We start from the raw sequence: 22500 nt of genomic DNA, 5'->3' as shown, positions 1-22500 counted from the left end.
GAGGAATGGTACAGGAAGTCACAGGAGGAACAACAATGAGAAGTTCGAGAAGGTAAACCATCTTCTTTGGGAATGGTACGTAAAGGCAGGAGAAGTCAATATTCCAGTGGATGGGCCACATCTCAAGGAGGAAGCACGCTTAATCGCAGAACAACTCGGCGAAAGATTATTCAAAGGAACCGACGGCTGGCTTGCAAAGTGGAAGCAAAGGCATAATATCGCCCTACTAAATATTGCTGGCAAGGAAGGAGATGTAAGCCAAGAGACTGTCGAAAGCTGGAGTAAGCGTGTCAAAGAACTGACAAGGGGATTTGCTCCAGAAGACGTTTGGAACGAGGACGAGACAGGGACAATCTGGAAAGCTTTGCCCACGACATCACTCGCAGAAAAAGGAAAGCGCTGTCAAGGAGGAAAGAATGCCAAACAAAGAATTACCGCCGCCTTCCTTGTGAATGCTGCCGGTGCCAAGGAAAGCCCCATCCTGATTGGCAAAAGCCGAAAGCCCCGCTGCTTTTCCAAGTTGCAAGATATTTCACGACCTTGTGGAGCCCAATATTTTAATAACGACAAGGGGTGGATGAGAACTGAAATAATGGACAATGTCCTTACTAAGCTCAATGGCAAGATGAAGGGTGAAAACCGGCACATTATCCTGTTCCTTGACAACGCATCATGTCACCCAAGCTCCCTGAAAGGTATGTTCTCAAATGTTCAAATCGAGTTCTTACCGAAAAACACCACCTCACGCACCCAGCCTCTGGACGCAGGAATAATAAAGATGTGGAAGATGTACTATAAGCGAAAGCTACTGCGACACGTTGCAAGTTAAATTGACGGCAAGAAGACGGCGAGCGAAATTGTGAGGTCTGTTAACCTTCTGATGGCAATAAGGTGGATGGTGAACGCTTGGGAGGAGATACTATCAGAAGTAATCTCAAACTGCTTTAAGGATGTTGGAATGTATCCAGACCAGGAAACTGAAATGGGCGACGATCCATTCGCCGGCGAAGAGTTGCTCGAAATTGAGGAGCTCTTGTCTCGCATCTCTCCAGATCTAGACGTATGTTTTGGCGATGTCGAGGTTGACGCACACGAACCTCCAGTTGACACAACACTGCCCAACTGGAGAGAGAAAAGGCGTAATGACATCCTCGGGGCATCAGAGGAGACTGAAGTGAGTGATGAAGAGACGATTGAAGAGTTTGAAGAATTAAAGACGCCAGAAGTCAGTTCAGTGAAAGGTGCGCTCGAGCTTTCAAAAAGTTGTTGGATTTCTCTGACTGGCGGGGAAACGAAAAACTGTCGCAAGCCATCACACACGTAAAAGATGCCTTGACGGACTTGCACCTTAAATCTTTGAAGCAGTCTTCCATCCGCAGTTACCTATCGTAACTACTCAGACTAATAGAAATTGAAGCCTGACTGAAAGACAGAGGTCGTAAACATTTTAAACTTTATCACTACTTTTTGTTGCAGTGAGGCTGTTAATGTTGGTTACAGTTATGATTTGTTATCTTCGAAAATCACTGAGGTGCATTCCTAGTACTGCAGTATACAGTACTGTATTACTGTTTAGTTATCGTCATTATCGTAGGATTGTATAGGGCGCAATAAAACAAAAGTGTCATTTAATACTGCGGTATTTTTTTGTATACCAATATTTATGGTTAGCTGGGCAAGCCCCGGTAAGCGGCCATCTATCCCCTACACCTCTAGCTTACGAGAACGGTTCTCGTAAGCGGCCAGCTCCAGTTACGGACATTTTTATCCCGTCCCAAGGGTGTCCGCTCACGAGAGCTTCGACTGTGGTATTCTATCACATGACCAGAAGGCAGAGATCCTATGAGATAGCACGGTGCTTGCGCAAGTCATTGCACGATTTGCGCTTAACACGGTACGTCATACAAATTCTTGGAGCTTGGTTTTTCTACACTAAAAACCTTTTCTGACACAAATTGCTGGAGAGGTTAACGTTGTTAGCCATAGTTGGAACCCAGCTTAGGCCCTAACGTAGTTGGGTGCCAAAAATTCAGTGTGATTATGTCCGATCACAAAGACCACACAACTGACGAGCGCGCTCCTGAAACGTCAATGAACAGAGGCGCCCATAAGATACCTTCAGCAAACGCTTTCGCGGATATGTTCAAAGCTGCCATGGCTCCAGTTCTGAACCAGCTGACGAACTTGAACGAGAATGTAAGCTCAGTGCTCCTGAACGGGTACGACGACTCCGATGAGGACGGTGAAGCCACCTCTAATGACAGGCCCGCCAAATCTGCGGACATGGATGCGGATTTATCCGCGCTCCTCACCTCTGCGAGCAAAGGTGCTTATAACGAGGCTATGCCAGGGGGAAGGAACTCGCGCAGGACTTAACAGTAAGCGAGAAGACTTCTCCGCCCCTTCACGAAGGTCTGGCGGCTATTTTTAATAATCTTTTGTCAGAAAAGGTGGGGGACGAGAAGCTCAAGGTTAAACTGGACAAATATCCTCGTCCAGAGAATGTCAAGGGTTTACGAACCTCGAAAGTGAACCCCTCAATCTGGAGCCAGCTTTCGACTACCATGAAGGCTCAAGATGTACGATCGCAGAAGGGACAAAACACTCTTATCGACGCCATTACAGCCATGACAAAAGCCGCTGATTTGGCGCTGGGAAAATACAGCTAAGAAAAAGAACTGATCACCTTGTTGACAGATGCTGTTGCAATGGCACCTTCAATACAACCACGAGGTGAATCACTCCCGACGCCTGGCCATGAAGAAAGAGATGCATAAAGACTAGGCCACTTTATGCAACCTGTCCACCTTTGATGGTACCTCAGAGTACCTGTTCGGAGATTTGTCAAAACTCGCGAAGGATATCACAGAGGCCAATAAGTTGACGAAAAGGGTTCGCCCTCAACATTCCGGGAATTCCCGTGGCGATAATTACGCTGGGCGCTCAACATATGGCTAGAGCCAGCGAAGATTCCAGCCTTACCCTAGAGGAAAATCCTCTGATTTTTTATGCAAAAGTCGCTTCTCAAAGCCGCCGAGAAAGAAAAAGGACGGCGAAACCAGCCAGCGCCAATGAATGTGTCTGAGGTATGTAATGCAAACATGACATCTTTGTCTATTGACATTGTATATAGCTTGGTAAAATCACAAGCTAGTTTCCAAGCCAGAGAGCTCAAGCATTTTTTGCCGCAGTGAGAAGCGATCACAACTGACCCTACTATTCTTCAGATTGTTACTGGAGTTAAACTTGAATTTAAAAACAGTGTTGCACCCATGCAACATTATGGCAGACCTGGTATCTTTAACAGTAGTCAACATTCAATTGTCAACGCTGAAATTGACAAACTTCTCGCTTAAGGGGTCATTATTCCGGCGGCACAGGAAACGGGGGAATTTATTTCCACAATATTGTTATGACCGAAAAAAGATGGCACGCACCGTACCATTCTTAATCTCAAAGCGTGTAACGAAATTATAGCTTACCATCGTTTTAAAATGGATACTCTAGAGGCTGCTGTAAACATGATGAGACCAGGTTGTTTTACGGCTTCGGTGGACTTAAGGACGCGTATTATACCGTTCCTATCCACCCATCTCACCAGAAATACTTAAAGTTCTGTTTTGACGGTGTTTTCTACAAATATACCTGTTTACCTAATGGCTTAGCTAGTGCCCCGTGCATATTTACTAAACTATTGAAACCTGTGTATACCACCCTCCGGAGCATGGGACATCTCAATTCAGGGTATATTGACGATTCTTATCTACAAGGCGACACCTACGCGGAATGTCATAAAAATGTCATCGACACCATCATGCTGTTTACCAAATTAGGGTTTCATATCCATCCAGACCAATCGGTTTTCATACCCTCTCAGAAATTAACTTTCTTAGGGTTTGTACTGGATTCTATTGCTATGCAAGTTACGCTTACAGGGGAAAAAGTTCAACGGTTTCTGTCTGTCTGCGCTACGCTCTTAAAAACATAAATGCCCACAATTAGACAGGTCGCAGAGGTTATTGGTATTCTGGTGTCCAACTTTCCTGGTGCTCAGTGTGGACCATTTTACTACCGCCACCTAGAGCGGGATAAATATCTCGCACTCATAGCAAACAAGGGCGATTACGGGGGAAAATGCAATTATCCCCTCCCGCTCAAATAGAAATTCAGTGGTGGCGTGATAATGCCGTAACTCTCAAACGAGATATCCTATGCGACCACCCCAGCACTTCAAATCAGTCAGACGCATCAACATTGGGGTGGGGAGCTGTTTTTGGCATTCAGAAGACGGGGGAGATAGACCCCTTGGTACACTGAATACCATATAAACATATTGGAATTACTTGCAGCCTTTTTTGCGTTTAAGTGTTTTTGTAGCCATATGAACAACTGCCACATCCAAATTCAGATCAACAATACCACAGCCCTCGCTTATATCAACAATATGGGGGGCTCAAAATCCAAACCAGCTAGCTGTTCAAATTTGGGAATGGTGCATATTACGAAATATTTGGCCCTCAGCTGTGCACATACCTGATCGACTGAACACTGAGGCTGATGAGAAATCACGCGTGGTCTCAGATAATCACAAGTGGATGTTCAACAAAGACTCGTTTGACAGGATCCTGTTGCGCCACCCCGGCCTCGATTTCGACTTGATCAGATCAGTAGTTACTGCTCGTGGCAAGCAGACCTAACAGTGTACACATAGACGCATTTACTATGAACTGGAATGGGCACAAATTTTATGCTTTTCCACCCTTTAGCCTTCTTCCAAGATGCCTTCAGAAGATCAGTCAAGACCGAGCACAGTGTGTACTAATCGCCCCGCCTTGGCCAACTCAAACGTGGTTTCCAGTCCTCCTACGACATTTGTGCGACCAGCCCTGGATCCTGCTTCCACAACCAAATCTTCTACACCACCCCTCCCGCAGTGGCCCACATCCACTACACAGGAATCTTCATCTGATGGTATGTCCTGTGTCAGGGGATCCTTCAGCCATTACCATTTTCCAGAGGAGGTTACCGACATTCTCATGGCATCCTTGGAGGAAAGGCACTAAAAAACAGTATGCCACATACGTTAAAAAATGGATGGCATTTTGTCGTGAACGAAAAATTAATTGTTATTCACCACCACTAAGCGACGCCCTTCAATTTATCTTGGGGCTATTTAATCAAGGGCTTAACTACTCAACCCTTAATATTGCTTGCTCTGCCTCATCTACCATTGTTACGATAGACAGGGAGGGAAGCTTTGGTAGCAACCATATTGTTACACGGTTTATGAAAGGGGTCTTCGAATCGCGTAGACCCAAACCTAAATATTACAAAAACTGGGATGTTTCAGTGGTTTTAAAACATTTATCTTCTTTATACCCCAATGAAAAATTGTCTTTAAAGGATTTAACGCACAAGGTCCTTATGCTAATTCTATTAGTTTTGAGTCAACGAGGGCAATTGATACACTACCTAGATCTACAGCATCTTACCATGGAGGAGGATAATTATTCCTTTGACGTCGCTGAGCATGTCAAGACCAGTACCCCCAGAAACCCACATACGAGGATTGACACTGCTGCCTTTGAGCCAGACAGTACAATTTGTCCTTTTACTTGTCTGAAAGCATACATCAACAAGACCAAGGCTTTGCGCAATAACGAAACAAAACTGTTTATTAGTTATGTTAGGCCCCATAAACCTGTATCTAGGGACACGGTCTCTAGGTGGACTAAGGACACTCTTAGATTTTGTGGTATTGATACAAAGGTGTTCACGGCTCATAGCACTAGGTCAGCATCTGTTTCCAAAGCTAATGAAAAGCACGTCCCTGTCCATGAGATCATGACAAAGGCAGGCTGGAAGTCTGCCGAGACCTTCTGTAAATATTACAACAAACCGGTTATTCAAGGAAACAGCCTTGCTTCCGCTATCCTTCACCAGTGAAAGCTTTGATATGTTTTTTGGAATAGTGCATGTGCTACGTTGCTCATATTGTTACTGTTAGACAATATATGACAAACATGGTTATCCTTGTTTATGCTCACCCTCTTACTTTTGTGTGGATTTCATTCCTCTTGTTCGAGTGCATGTCGTATGGGTGCATCTACGCTTTAAAGTCTCATGGTATCCTCTGCCTTCTGGTCATGTGATAGAATTGGAAAATTAAACGAGACTTACCTGTAAGATGAAGTTTGATTGAGATTCTATCACATGACATCAGAAGGCGAGAGATCACATGCCCTCCACTATCACACCCACCCTCTCTTGGTTGCCGGTCTCTTCTTACACTTGGCTTTTTCAGCCTGCCTACTATTTTAGATGCACCCTGTGCGTGGCTTTCTTTTAGTTATGACTTGTGCAAGCGCTGTGCTATCTCATGTGATCTCTCACCTTCTGATGTCATGTGATAAAATCTCAATCAAACTTCAACTTACAGGTAAGTCTCGTTTCATTTTTCAATTCATCCTCACAACTTAGCAGTAACTTAGAGACAAAGGCAAGACGGTATTCATTCTTCTGTAGGAATTGTTCCACGATTGCGGTGATAACACGCTATCTCATGAGGTTGGTGGCTTATTCATTCTTCACGAGGGATTTCCCTCTAAAAGTGATAAGCAATCGGGCACCTAGAATTCGTTTTGTTTGCGTAACACGAGATCGCTTCGAATGGGACTGTGAGGGAGGCCATGCTTAAGATGTCCAGCAAGACTTTTTTACCGAACTTCATATATAATTCACAAAGGTCAGAATACGAGAGCCCAGTTGGGCTCCAATGTAGGTGACTTTTAATTTAGATGAGGAAATAAAGAGCCAAGAAAGTCTGATTACCATTGGTGATAACATAATCAAGAACGTACGAACTTTTAAGTATCTTGGGTACACTATTACTAACGACGAAAAGAAATCATGTCGTTTCCTATATGCAAGGACTGGAGCGGCTTACCAAAAATGGAATGAGCTTAAACATGCCCTCACTGATCGACGAATCAAGCTGTCGACCCGAGTTAGATTTCTGACGTGTGTGCGTTCCCGGCTCCTTTACAGCATCCAAGCATGTTCACTAACAGAGAAGGAGCTCAATACAATCAAAGTGATTTGGAATGGTTTTTTTGTGGAAAATGGTGAAGGGTAGTACCAACCCATAAATACACCCACAAACAAGGAAAGGCAAACAACAACTGATAAAGAGGTAGACTGGAGGTACAGGATCTCAAACGATAATTGAGGGAGATAACTAACACACTCCCCATCCACACCTTTTGCCAACGTCACCATATCAAATATCTGGGACACATCTGTAGACTAGGGAACAGGGCGATGCAGAAACAATTATTGTTTGATACAAGGACGCAAGACAAAGTATGATGACAAAAACAGATCTGATGCGACCGGTGGATGTAAATCTAACCCCACCAGGAGTGCCCCAAGGCCAGACATGTGCCCAGTGGGAAATACGATGATGATGATGAGTTCCAGCAATGTTCAAGGCCATAGATTGTTTGATGACTCCATTATCGCCGTCGGAGTTGAACAGCTTCCCGTTGAAGGTCTGAAGGATTTCTTGACGTCCATCAAAGTACAACATGCTGTCGACTGCTTGAGAAACGTTTATGATTGAGGAGTAATTTACAACTTTTTCTTTGCTCAGTTGGAGTGATGTCGTGAAAAGAATTTTATGTAGAGCGTTTACAGAATCATGCGCTTCAAATTCTTCTTGAAAGAGATGCGAATAAAGAGAAGACTGGTTTGATTGGCAAAAATTGCCTGATGAAAGCTGAAGTGCTGGGTGGTTTTCTTTTATAAGGTGTTTGACAAGAATTTGACTGTCGGCAAAATTAACATTCAGTTCTTTTAGCTTGGAATGGAATTCTGCATTGCTTTTCCGGAGAAGTATTGGTGTGTCAAATATCGAGGAATTATGTTCAATCAGAATAGTGAGAGCCTCCCTATTTAGTCCCCGTTTAACGTTGACAAGGAAGGCCAGAAACCTCTGAAGTACTTGTTCAAGTGAGATGCATGGTATCATCAACTGGTTGATTTTCCTTGCAAAGGCTCCTCTCTCCATTGATGGTTCTTACAGATAGTTTATTAACACGTGAAGCTGCATAACTTACGGTTCCTAATGGCAGAATGTACTCAGAGAAAATTTTAACTCCTGTTTCATCAATAGCTGACAACTGACAAAGCTCTGCATTTTTACCGGTACAGGATGTCTCTTTATCAAATACAACAAACTTGTAGAATTTGGAAGGATCATACGAAAGAGTAAGTTGATTAGGTTTTTTTGAGTAAGGTGGTACCAATTTCTCATATTTCACTAGCTCACTGACTGATATATACTTCATCAAACGATCTAAGTCAATCAGTGATGTTAGTGCAGGCTGTTGTATCCTATGATCTAAGTTCAAACCTACTGAGTTCCCATATGTTGTTCCTTCTTTAGCTTCTTTACGAAGTGCTTGAGCTGATTTTTGACCATGCAACTGACTCCTTCTTTACTTGAATTTCTTGTCTGACTTTCTTTTTCTGTCCATGTTAACCTTTTTTTTTCATTGTGTCACCGTGTAACTGACAAAGATGCCCAGGTTCAATGTTAAGAACTTCAAGCACTCTACTCACATAGTTGTAGCCAATATTTTTTTGAGCAACTGCACATGCATCTCTGAAGTCGTTACTTTCACTTCCCCCATAGAAGCGAGTTTTGGGGTTTTTTGAAGCAATAATACTGTTTAAACATTCATTTCTTTGAGAGTTAGCACCAGGAGAACGCTTGCTCATAACGACATCGGTGGTATACTCGTTTAAAGCCCTTTGCAGTGGTTCACCTTGCGAATCCTTCCCATTGGGTAAATCACTGTGTTTGTAAGTGGCAGGACTTTTCTTAAATACACACCAGGAAATATCACATATTGCATGATTACCAAATGCATGTGGCACAATGCACTTTAGGTTTGCTCTCAAGTTTTCAGGCTCACCAACATTTTGAGATATGGCATAGCTAAAACATTTTGAAAAGTAATTGATCACTTTTAAACTTAAAATGGAACAGTTTGGATTTTTGAACCGGTCTTTAAGGTTGTATAAGCGTGTGGTGAGAGACCTCTTGGCATGAATGATGTCTGTCCATTTTTCCACACCATATGGCACTTTGGTATGAATATCAGCCAGAGTTGTGCTGTCATCATCTCCAATGTAAGTAGAAAATTTGACTCCTGCATCAGGTGCACTGCACCAGAGCTGGCATGCCACTTCTCGTTCCATGGATTTTGAAGACGCAGCATGATTTTTCCTGCAATCATGATTTTTTACAGTTTTGCCTGCCTTTTTACCAGCATCACAGAACCTGCAGGTTTTACATCTAGTTGCATAGGACAATTCTTTCCCTGTGGCAACACCCATTGCAGCCCCTTGCCCTGTTAGGGAGTTGTGGCCTTTTCCTCTTTTTTGCCACCCCATGTCATATGACACTGCTATACCAGGCAAATCATCATCACCATCTCGTCGTTTTGGAGTTGGCTTGTGCTATTTTTCTCTCTAGGTTTAAATTACTCCGGCAACTGCCCCTGGCAACTACTTCAACTGCATTACCAATTTCTCTTTTCCGCCTTTTGTAGAGAACACTGTTTATTGATGGAATGTTCAACACAGATAAAAAATTGTTTAACTGGGTTAGACCAATACCAGCATACTGCTCTTGTGTTGATGTCATCAGATTTTGGCCCTCGGCTTCCAGTTATGTGATGGCCAGAAGTGTTGACATTATTCAGCTTTCCACAACAGTTGCACTTTACAATAAACAAACTACATGTACTCAGTCCTCTTTTTTCTTCACTGACAATATTCTGCAAGGACAGGGGAGCTGGAAATCAAATTGGGAATATTTTTTAGAATATTGATAGTTAATGCACTTAAAAAATGGGAAATTGAGTTACACTGCATATGTTAGGTTGATGTCCCTTGAAGCGGTGATTTTCCTTTTCGCTTTCGTCGTCGCCAACGGCATGAACAATACTGACCGAACATGGCAGCAATTCCTATACCAGCCAGGAACACTCCTTTGTTTCCCTCTCCTTTCCTCGTTTTTTCTTTGTTCTCTCCTTGGGCATTACCATGCCTGTACGACTTTCTCCAAACAGCAATCGCGGCAGGAACAATTTTCCTTTTTAGCGTGCACTCGGTGTGTAGCATTTTCAAAACATTTCCTCGGAGGTCAAAAACCAATTCGAGGACCCTCTTCTTGTGAAAAAAACCATTCAACAAAACCGGACGCCTTGTCATAAGTCTACACACAAAAAAAATTCGTTTAGACTCCATTTTTGTTTATCATTTCGGGGTTTTAAAACTCGCGCGTTCGTTTCCAGTTTCCTCTCGAAAAAAAAAAACTGTTGTGAGCTACTGTTGTGAGCCACCTTACCAAAAATATTCGCTCGGATCACCAGAAACTTGTCAATATCCTTACAATGGAATCTATGTTAGGAACAAAGGAACCTTAACAACCGATGTATCATTCCTGGCCGATTCCCATTACAGGAACTACTCATCATTAACTGTTTTATGTATGTGCTTGACAACATTCTGTTCTTTAACTTGAGTAGTAGAATAAGTGCTTATCACTTCGGAATTACGCGGTTTAATGAGCTTATCATCTTCAAAATCTTGTATATTACCGACGTCAACAGCAGGAGCACAGCACCTCATAACTGTTCACCATAAAAAAATATCTTTAATCTTAGCTAATTCAGCAGCATCCTCAGCCGCTGCAATTTCATTGTCCAACCTCAACAATTCTTCCTTTAGCTTCCTTGCTCTAGCCTTTCGTAACTGATCAAGTGTCTTTTCCGACAGAATTGGCTTTAGCTTGGCTAGTTGAGCGGCTGAAGAAGACGTAGATGTACTAGAGGGGCTAGAGATAGTAATACGATACCAAAGGCATAGTTTGGTTATCAACGTGAGGCAAATCACCGTCTGCCATATCGGATTTCAATGACGACAACAACAGCAAAAATAATAAAATCGGGTAGACAAAATGTACCTTCACGCGGTGAAACTCCTCGAATTGCTACTCAACGATTTCTTGCACGAAAAGTCACTCAACAAAGTCCACAGTCGATGACAATCCAAACCATAAATCCATGAATTTTTAAGGAAATGTGATGGGTTAATCCTCCGGAATCCAAGTAGGGTTCATTCAAAAACGTGACGGTAAACGAATTTCGAGCACTCAGCTTGATTTTCTTTAGTAACAAAGGCTCTCACTCCAATAACTTGTTTACAAAGTCTGAAACACAGTCATAAATAGTTTTCTGTGCATCACCACCGCAGACAAACGGGATAACGAAGGAAAACTAACACACAAGCAAAGGAAAATTCAGACTGGTCTTACAAATTTTAGAGACGATTGGATGGGACGTCTACTCTTCTTTTATTTCGTCTTCTATCAAACGGATATTTTAATCATCGAGTCATTGTCATTGTTTCGGCTTAATTTTTTTCGCTATTTCACAGCATTGTATTAAAATTGTAAGAGCTTTAACAAGCCTAAAACATAAAGCGAGTGTCATAACAATTACGTCTTGCAAAATTCGGCGATCGGCAATGGCAGTCAGAGAAAGTTTGTTGATTCATTATGTCTGGGTCTTTTTGCTTAGCTAGTTTGTTTGTGCCACTATCGTGATGATAGCAACTTTGAATTCGAGCGAGATTCACAGATTCATCACGGTTGTTGTTTACTTTTTTTTCTTTTGCAGCTGCTCAGAAAGCAATGATTCTTTGAATGATGTGAAGAGTTGCAAGAATACGTTTGAACGTATAGGACCATTTGAAATGTTCGGAGAGTCTTATAATTTAAACAGTGATCTGTGCATAGGAGAGAAGCTATACGAGTTTTATCGAGCACCAATCACCAAATTCTGGGGAAATGTGGTGAGTGCTACCTCTAACTAAACAATCCAGAGCACTTGAGGAACGACAACGTCACTTCAGAATCCATCCATCCATCTGATTAAAGATGTTTAACGTAGGCAAATTTCACGTGGTCCTTGAAATCTTCAATTCATTTTTTCCTTGTTATCCTTTTGCAGATTACGGAAACAATTCGCAGTAGAACGTGTACTATATTAATGTGTTCTGACTGTGCTGTTGTTGTAGCAACCTCGTTCCCAGGGTCCTCTCTCTTTTTTCCTCGAGCAAGTACCCTGGTTGCGACTGGTCACATGCCAGTGAGTACAAATGAAGTGTGCACGGAGGTCCTCGACTTAATTTTGTCAACAGTATTCAGGTTTTTGAGACGCAGAATGCAACCGGAAGTGAGCTGTTTTTCCTTTTAACTTGTCATTCACATTGCTAAGCATCGTATCTTTTGTCTATGAGAGATGATTGGTATAAAAATCCACTGTCCTGGCACGCGAAATGTTCTCTTCGGGTTGCCGTCAACGTCTCAAAAATGTCGCGTGCCTAAACTCCTTAAAGCCCCGGCTACACGTTCAAACATTGTTATACAACATTTGTTGGATCGACGATGTTACCATGCATGTTTGATGACGTTTGTTCAACATTTTTTGTTGGAAGAATGTTTTGGTTTCGATCAAACATTTTCTCCACTATCCGACAAATGTTGAAGTGTGTAAGATTTCAAGATTCAAGATTTATTATTATTATGCACTATTTCAGAAAATAAATAATTGACATAACAATTAAAAGAAAGAAGGAAACAGACTAATTATACTTGAGTGAGAAAAAATGAAAAAGTGGGTAGTGGCCATAGTAGCAAATGCTTTCGAGATGGCCACTACCACAGGAATTAAATGAAAGGAAAACAAAAATATAGACATATATGTATAGAAGTGAACTGGCAAAATAGATAGTACAGATAAAAATTAAATAATAGTAATAAATTAAGAAATTAACAAATTTACATAAATATACAATATTATTATATGGTGGAGAGTGTTTTACTGGGAAATAAACAACTCGTAGATTCCATACGCCACTTCATCCGGGACCCGAGTGGCGTATTTTCCGTATGTCACCTTTGTGAGTGTTGTATCGTTCAGTGACGTCACGATTCCTGCCTTTTGCTTATGTTGAATTGGTTTCTCCCGTCGTGTTTGTTGTTTAGAATAAAAGCATGGCGAGCAGGTTTACGTCCATCAGCGACGAAGAAGTTAAAGAGTTTACAGAAAAACTGAAAACGAGAACACGAAGAAGAAAACATGAAGAAGAATATTTTCTGTTTGCTATAAAGCCCGGCCGTATTTGTAAAACTTTGGTACTTTGAAACACAATAAAATCGGAAATATTCAATATGTAGTCTCCATATAATAAAAAGAACATTACACGTTGGCTCGAAGATATGAATTTTATGTTCTCGTGGCAAGAACAATATCTCACTCGTTGGCTTTGCTCACTCGTGAGATATTGTTCTTGCCACTCGAACATAAAATTCATATCTTCTCACCACCGTGTAATATCCTCTATTTATTTACATCAATGAGTTGCATCTAAGGAGTATTACATTAAGTTCAAACACACAAAAAAATGATAAGTAATAATAATAATAATAATAACAATAACAATAACAATAACAATAACAATAACAATAACAATAATAACAATCAGGAAGGAAGGGAATATAATAATCATATTCCCTTCCTTCCTAATTATCATTATTATATTTGGTTTTCAAGGAGGTAGCGCTTATACTGTTTAATAAATGAAGGAAAAGGTAAAGTTTTAATATTATAAGGTATGTTTTCCAAAATTCTAGAAGCTCTCGGTGTAAATCTTGAAAGTCCATAATTGGTTTTGAACTCTGGTCTGTATAAGTTCTCTCTTGAGGCATATCTAGTGTTATAGATATGAATTCTGGATGCAGGTATTATTAAATTATGAAGAACTCCTGGGGTGTTATCAGGGAAATGCTTAAGTTTATAGATAAAGGATGCCATCCTAATATTGAATACATAATACACTATCAAAAGTGTGAATTTCGAAATAGGTTATAGTAAATAGAAGCAGTTTCTCTTTGGGAAGCAAAAAATATGGACCGAATACATTTGGTTTTTTTTTTCTTTTTACAGTTTGAAGTCGACTTTGGCTTACAGTTCCCCAACTGATCAAACCACATGAAATATAAGGGTAGATGAGGTTATAATAGAGTTGCCTAAGAGTACTAATAGACATAATAGCGAAGCTTGTTAAGTATGCGTAGATTCTTTGCTAATCGATTATTAACATGCTGTATGTGGGTATCCCATTTTAAAGTATCATAAAAACTCCTAAATACTTAATATCACTTCTCTGTTGAATATCACAAGCTGTTACGTTAATAGATACCTTTTTCCTAGGTGATGCAATTATCATATAACTGGTCTTTTTAAAGTTGATAGATAGCTTATTCACAGTACAGTACCTCATAACATTCACAAGCTCTTCATTTATAGTTGATTACAAGAATTTAATGTAGGCCGCCCTTTCAACAATGTTGTATTGCAAAGACTAAAGTGACGTGTTTCCAACAAGGTTGTATGCGCATCCAACATTGTTAGAAGCGTTCTTATAACAATCTTGGAACCTCTTCCTCTAATAATGTTACAACGTGTACCTGAGGCTTAATACTGAGTAATGTTTCTCAGTCTATATATGTTATTTGTCAGCTGGGCGAGGGTAGCATTTTCAAGACCTCGCTCACAGTTTTTCGCTATACGGACCGACCCTTAGACCCTCTCTCTCTTCCTGCCTCTCTGAAATCATTTTTTTAATTGTTGACTCGCACTTCGCTTGGTAGCGAATGTAGTATTAAAGCGACTTACAAACTGAACGTTTCATAGAGAAATACTTTTATTTTGAATTCTTTTTCCAAACCTCTTGTCTCATAAAAAGTAACTTCTGTATGTAAACGGATTCGGTGTCAAAAAAATGGAAATTTAAAGGCCCATTTTCACCCTAGACGCAACGCGATCGTTTGTTATTGTTTTGAATCTCGAATAGTGTATTCCGATTAGCCATTGCCATTAGCCTGATCGTCGTGTGGTGATTTTAACAAGAGAAACCGCTAAAATTCCCTATTATCTTTATGGAGTCGACTAATTTAGACACTAGAGAATCACCAAAGCGGATTTTTTACGGTTCGGCTATTCATCAAAAGGAATAGAACAATTCTGAAGCTAACGAGCTACATGTAGGTGACATTATTTCAATGCTGAAATGCAACCCTTACTTATTTAAAACTTACTTTTACTTTGTCAGTTTCGATTTGTTGGGATACCTGGGACGCAAAAGTAAATGCTTTTGCAAAGATGCTTCTGCTCAAAAGAGTGGCAGAGGTTGCTGTCTTTGTGGAGCGGTGAACAAACTTCGCCTCGGCAATTCGTCATGTTCGAAACTATTCAAGTTCAAATCGATATATTTTAAACAAATATAGACATAACATACTACGATAAAATTATGACATGATAAGTAGAGAACGCGAGCAATTTCAGAATACCCCGCCACAGCTAACCACTATTGTTTCCCCTATGCGGCATCTTTTGAAGAACGAGACTTAATACAATAGAGCCTATTCTTATTCAATGAGATGCAAATAAGTGGCGGGGTATTCTGAAATGTAGCCGAGAACGCATCCAAATCAGGACGTAAAAGATTTATCTACGGATGGCTTTTGACGAAGAAGATTCTGAAAGGCTTTCTGAGATTTTCAAATTTTTGTAATTTCGTGATACACGAAATCATGCTGGGCGTGCGTTGCGTCTAGGGTGAAATTGGGCCTATAAGGTCATCTCACAAGCTCACGCAACTTAAGCTAGGATTCCGCCGGCCGTGAGCGGGCCGGATGAGAAAATGCCGCCCACTTCCGGAACCAATCAGATTGCAGGATTTATTGAATTCCGCCCGCCACGCAAAGGGAAAAAATAAAAGAAAATACTTCGAATGAGCAACAAATTAAACAGTGGAGTATTACTCTATGCTAAGTTGGAAGATAACTCTGCCGATATTTGTTCTAAAATGTCCAGTGGATTCTGATAGGTGATTTGTTCGTATTAAGAAACTCTGTTTGATGCGTAACATTGTACATGACAACTGTCCTAATCTTTTACAAATTCATTTCTCTGAGATACGTATACCTAATCAAGTGATTTCAAGTGCAATTTGGAATAAATAAGCATGAGTAAACAAAATTTGGGCGAGTACAATTTGTATTCTCTGAAAAAAATTACAAGTGCTGATTTAAAATCATGCGATTACTTAACAACGATATAAATGCAAATTTTTCACCTTCATTGCACTAATTTCAACAACATGCACAAATTTTCACTTTTCTGCACTCTGTTTGGGAACAATTGACGTGTTCTCAGCCAATCAACACGCTGAAATTTTATTCTAATTATCAAATGGTGGTATTGATATCAGGAAGTCATTTCTCTTGTGGTCTGTCACGTATCCTGAGTCGATTTTGAGCGATTACATAGCTGGGTCCTCACCTACGTTCCCCGTAGGCTTTTCTCGACGCACTTTGCATGAAATTCCCTCTCATGCTTCCAATTCCTCACGTGGCCGAGTTTCACTTCCCTGCCTCTCTTTTATCGTATACTTGCGACTCTTCTCGCGAGTTCTCTTTCTATGTTCACATCTACAAGTCAAGCTTGGCCTTGATCTCCTCCTTCACATTTGCTCTGGCCTCCAATGTTTTAGTCACCAACTCGGGTCGATCCCGTTTACTCTGATTTTCTTCTTGATTGGTTCTCGAAATGACCCGATTTCAGCTCTTACCTAGCCATATATGTCTTTAAACCTGACCTGTAGGGGCTTGAAGGGAACCTGCAGTCTTACTACAGGATAAGTTTAAATCGAAGGAAATTATGTTTACAAATTTGGTCGAAATTTGTTTTTAAAAAGTGTTTATATTAGAAAAAGTGAGTTTTAAATCGCCTATTTTCACTTTCAAATTTCGCAGGCGCCGCCATTTGGAATAATTCTGGGGAGTAACGGTTGTCCTATTGTTCTGACACAAAGAGCTTTTGTCTAATAACAATAGGGCAACCGTAACACCTCACAATTATTCAAGATGGCGGCACCCGCGAAATTTGAAAACAAAACTAGGCGATTGTAAAACTTATTTCTTTCGGATACGAACGCTTTCTTTGAAAATATTTTAGATTGACTTTTTTTTGTTGAAGTGGAGGTTCCCTTTAAGGTCTTCTTCATTCTCCTCTTGTGAGTATTGCGAGATTGAATTAAGAGTTGTGGGTTATAAAGGGATTTTTATATCGCATAGTGAAACTGCTATTGGTGGTAGCATAGTAGGTGAAAAGGAAGAATAAACTAGAAGAACGAGAGAGGCTAAATTGATTCCGTGGGGAAAAAGGCATGGGTACTGATTCGGAAAATAAGTGGTTGGAACCATCCACCCAGTTAGATAACACAGGGAGCCGATAGCATCTTTCAAAATGTTATTTTCTTGCTAACTTGAAAGAAGGTCCTTGTGATTACAGCTTACCATCCAATTTTGCTCTTTTCTATTACAGATTGTTTATTTCATATTTCTTCTGGTATTCTGCTACGTCGTTTTACTTCGTCTTCCTCCAAACCCTCCGCCATGTGAAGTATTCCTTATCATATTTGTCTTCACCCTGTGTACAGAGGAAATGAGACAGGTTAGTCTAAAGTGATTTCTATCATCAAGGAGCCAAAGAGATTTTTGTTTATTTTTTACAGGTTGAATTTAAATTCAGGTTAAAATGATGTCAACGTACAGTACTCGCCCGATTTGTTGGAACACCCATCCCCGTTTTCCCCCTCTGTCAATGCTGATTTTCACAACTACCAGAAGTTGCCCGAAAAATTCTCTCGCAACATTGAACTCGGGGGAGGGGGTGGCGGGATAAGCTGCGATCTTGTAACACGATGATTCTGGGCGATGATTCTACACCATTCGTTAAGTGTTCCAACCAAATATGTCCGGTATTGTAGGTCATTTTATTTTGAACTACAATGCTCGTCACATTTGTTGGAACACCCATCCCCGTTTCCCCCCTCCTTCAATGTTGATTTCAAAACTACTAGAAGTTGTCCGAAAAGTTTTCTAACAACATTGAATTGGGGGAACGGTTGAGAAGGTTGTACATTTTTTCTACCAAAGAGTTTAGAGCCTCCGCGGTAACTACAATTTCGCACATGCGTAAATGATACGATGTGAGACTTAAATAAATATAGCTTATCATACGTTATGGCTACCGATGGAACTGCCGTGTTTGTGTGAACTCTGAGTACTTTTTGGAAGTGTTGAATGACGAGCTTAAGGTGGCTTACTACAGTTTTCCGAAGAAAAAGATCAAGGTTTTGGAATCTGTGAAATTAAAGCAACAGGAGATCTCTTCTGAAGTGTTAGTCACTGCAATTGATGTAAAATGTAATTTTACCGAACAAATAAATGCAAATCAGGGGAAAATGCTAAAGATAGTGACCGAGCTCCGGGAGGGGGGACTGGAAACTAGACACTTCAACGGCTTTTTTCTCGAAAACCAGCCTTACAACCCTCAGGATTTCCGAAAGCGAGAAAAAATAATTTTGTAGAGAAATAAATAGTTAAATCTGCTAGACAGGTTTTTCACAAATGACAAAAAAGTTGATTTTCGTCTATTTTAATAATAACTGAAAAACTGTCGGATAGAACTTTTTGAAAAAAATGTTGACGGTTTTGTCTACATATTGTTTACTAATTCGCAAAATTTTAACCCTGGTTGTACGGCTAGGTTTTGAGAAAAAGGCCTTTGAAATGTCTAGTTTCCAGTCCCCTCTCCAGGAAGTCCGTCACTATATTAAGCGTCTTCCTCTGATTTGATTTGTAAAATTACATTTTACAGCAATTGCAATGACCAACACTTCACCAGAGACATAATTTTGCTTTAATTTCACAGATTTCAAAATTTTGATATTTTTTCTTCGGATAACTGTTGTAAGCCACCTTAACCAATCCACGAAATGTATAAATAGCCAAACAACGATTAGAACGTCTTTTCTGGCATGGATGGTTTGGATTTCCGATAAAGTTGCTATCTGACAATGGAAGAGAATTTCTAAGTTTAAGCTTAATTATCTCTGAAAAATGCATGGTTACCCCCTATTTTCTTTTTGGATACCAAGAGAACTTGCTAAGTTCTGTTTTCTCCGCATAGTTTTGAACCACGTAAAACTATCCCTGTATTAATAAGCACCGCCGATAGGAAATCGGAGTATCTCGAGATGCGGAGAATGTATGCGCAGTAACAATAGTAGGCACTGCCCATAAGGAGTAGGCTGCTGATGCAGAGGTAGGGAGTTCAAGATCAAGTTCTGGTGAGTATACACAACGGCCGCGGTCTTGAGAAAGATGAAATGTCTTTGAGAAGTGTTGTGTAGAGGGCGTGGGCGTAAGGGGGGTAGATATGTGAAGGAAGGGTGGGGTAGGATACAGGAACTGGAGAGGATCAGGGAGGGGTTGTTGAGTCGAAGACCCCCTAAAGAAAACCAAGTCCTGTTTCTTTAACTACACCCCCAAAAAAAGAAAAATCCCTATTTAAAATAAAACCAGTTTACAAAATTTAAACCGGGTTAAAAAAAAATGAACCGGTTTATAAAAACTCAAACCAAAAACAAAATTAAAGACAGGTGGAATTGTTAAACATGCATGTTTTTCAAATATCAGTTCGTGTGGAAGGTTAAAATTGAATTCCGTTTGATAGCGTTGTTCTTTGTCTATGCCTTCAAATTGAGTTATAGTTTACTACTTTATTGCTCCTTTGTGTTTCATCTGTAGGTACTTCAGTCGGAACCCAAGACTCTGCATAAAAAGTTTGAGGGATGGGCCTCAAGTAAATGGAATTTGTGCGACGCTTCTGCTGTACTGTTGTTTTTTATTGGTTTTGGTTTCCGTATGAGTCCTGGGACGATTGAAGTTGGCCACACCTTTTATTGCATTGATATCATGTTGTGGATTGTCCGGGTTCTTGATATTTTCTCTGTCAGCAAAGTTTTGGGACCGTATGTTGTCATGATAGGTCGAATGGTACGTACTAGTTACCCTGTCTAATGCACATCGTAGAACGACGGTAGACTGTAATAAATTAATATTTCTTATATGCGAAAATTTACTTGCTCGAAAGTGTCGAAGTTGTACAAGTTTTCAAAGGGCTGCCTGGATGACATGCAAATGATACGAGAGACCCTATCTTTTCTCATGTATATAAGCCGCGCTTGAGTTATTGACTGATACATTGGTTTATTCTTTGACTTTCAGACAATTGACATGACGTATTTTCTTTTGATTGTGGTGGTGTTTCTAATGGCGTATGGAGTAGCCCAACAATCGATCCTCTTCCCTCAAGAGGCTGGCTCATGGGAACTTGTACCGAAAGTATTCTTTCGGCCATACTTCCAGATCTATGGAGAATTGTTCATTGAGGACAATGTTTATTCAGGTTTTTTCATTTACCGTTTCCTGTACTAATCGTTGCTGTGAATTGAAGGAATAATCTAACCTTAATAATCAATTTAAGCAGCTGTGTTTAAGGAATAGGAAAACTTGGTTTTATCAAACGTGTACCTAAAGGTTGAATTACCACCGTGAACGATTTGGAAAGCTGACGTTTTGAGCGTTAGCTCTTCGTCAGAGCGAAGAGAAGAATTGTCGGTGTTGATGGTTTTTATGAGGGTGTGGGGGAGCTTTACCATTGGTGGAAATATGGTAACATAAATTTGTGAGTAAATTAATGGAATGAGAGGCGTGCATTGATTCCGTGAGGGTAGAACGTACCTAGTTGAAACATGAATTTTTGTTCAGATTCTTGCGGCTTTCTGTGTTCCGGCCCGTGGTGTATGGATATAGGCCACAAATTGTCATGTTGTGTTGGGAATGATTAGGAAGATTAAAATGGCGGGCAACTGGTTTTGATGCATCTGTCTTTTTTTTTTCTACATCTCGTAGGTGTTCGCGATAGCGGTCTCCGCCAATCTTCTCCCTGTTGCGCCTATGTATGTCTTCTTAAATAGTGTGCAGGTTATGCAATAGATGACATTTGCGGAGATGCATATAAAGTGGTCAGTGATTTTAAGAGATCGATTCCTTCAGGAGATCTTAACCATGTTAGAAATGAAAGAACAAGTTTTGCATCGTGTGCGTGTACATTTGAAAGTTCCCGGTTGGTATAGTTGCCTATGTTTTTGTCGCGTTTGAATGAAACAGGTGGTGCTAGGGGAAATATTTGTTTAGTTTCGGGATCATTGCGGAGAATTTTGAAGTTTTTGAGAAGGACATTTTTGACTGCGAGGTTTTGTGGATGGTAGCTGAGGGTGAATGGAATTCTGTTGGTTTCTTCGTTCTGTGACGTTTGTAGTGTGGTTTCTCGATCGATTTCGTGGGCACGATGTTTACCTGTGGTGACAGCGGAGTCAAGGTAGCCATGTTTGTGGAAAACTGGCGAATTTCCACGCATTTGCTGTTAAAGTCAGACTCGTCACTACAGAGGCGCCTTAGTCCAAGAAATTGAGAGGATGGGATGGCATTTTTTTTTTGTTTAATGCGCATGCGCATAAAACACTATGCAGCGAGTTGGAAAATGTAACAATGGAAAGTGTTCCCTTCCCTCAGGTGTTGCGACTTTCCACCGATTGTTATTTCGTATCTTTGTCGTACTCCTTCGTTCCACCGAACAACATTGTTGACATGCGTCGCTTATTGCGCGCTTGTTTACTTCTGACAGGGAAGCGGCCAACAGTGTTCATTGCATACGTGGTGAGTGATACTAGCGGAGTTCCGCGCGCGCGGATTACCATTGTTAAGAAAATGTGGTAACCCATCGATGCGAGAAATCTTGGTTTTATAGGCATGACGTCATCGACGTCTGTACGTACGTCCACTCTTCCATGTATGCAATGTGACGAGTATCATGCTAGTTTACAGCATACATCTGTCAAAACAAGGTTTCCGCTGACCAGTATCACGTGTCCATATTGCGGGCTCAAGCTTGGAGCGCTCCGAAGACAGATTTTTTTAAAGTTGACCGCTGACTAGGTATTGGTTTTCGACTGGATTGCAGGCTCAAACCCAGGTTTACTCATAAACACAAGCGAGGCTTCATTTTTCGCGCGCTCTCTGTTGCTCGATGCGACTAGATGGTCATACTACATCAACTATAGTTCTTACACAGTCTAGGCTTTTCATGTTCAGGTGGAAAACAGTTTGGAAGATGTTTTCTTTCTGCATTTTTCGCCGGTTTCAATCCATTTTGACAGATCATGATATCTGTGGTCCATACTGGCGGCTACGCAGCTATTCAAGTCAAGCATCGGAGTGATATAAACTTAAAGCTGAGTGTTGATTTTTAATTTCCTTAGAGCTGCTTTTTCTCTGTATTGCAATTTTTGACATATCTTTAGAAGCTATGATACGGTTACATGATGCCTGGAGGACCTATGTCTGGAATAGAAACGAAAGGAGAGCGAAAGCGAACGACAACGACAAAA

At 40.7% G+C, this 22500-nt stretch overlaps 1 protein-coding gene across 4 annotated transcripts in view; it reads left to right on the top strand.

Moving 5' to 3' along the window:
• The window catches only part of LOC137992645 (transient receptor potential cation channel subfamily M member-like 2), a 170796-nt gene that overhangs the window by 99157 nt on the left and 49139 nt on the right, over positions 1-22500 (top strand). For all 4 annotated transcript variants that reach the window (XM_068838106.1, XM_068838109.1, XM_068838108.1 and 1 more), the window contains 4 exons: positions 11751-11925; positions 17526-17654; positions 19796-20044; positions 20276-20456. In XM_068838106.1, coding sequence (XP_068694207.1) covers positions 11751-11925; positions 17526-17654; positions 19796-20044; positions 20276-20456 — 734 coding nt within the window. The remainder of the gene's footprint in view (positions 1-11750; positions 11926-17525; positions 17655-19795; positions 20045-20275; positions 20457-22500) is intronic.

This window comes from Montipora foliosa, chromosome 2, assembly GCF_036669935.1.
Source record: "Montipora foliosa isolate CH-2021 chromosome 2, ASM3666993v2, whole genome shotgun sequence".
NCBI classification, from domain to species: domain Eukaryota; kingdom Metazoa; phylum Cnidaria; class Anthozoa; order Scleractinia; family Acroporidae; genus Montipora; species Montipora foliosa.
Note: the sequence above shows the minus strand (reverse complement) of the source record. Positions and strands in the feature narration are given on the sequence as shown.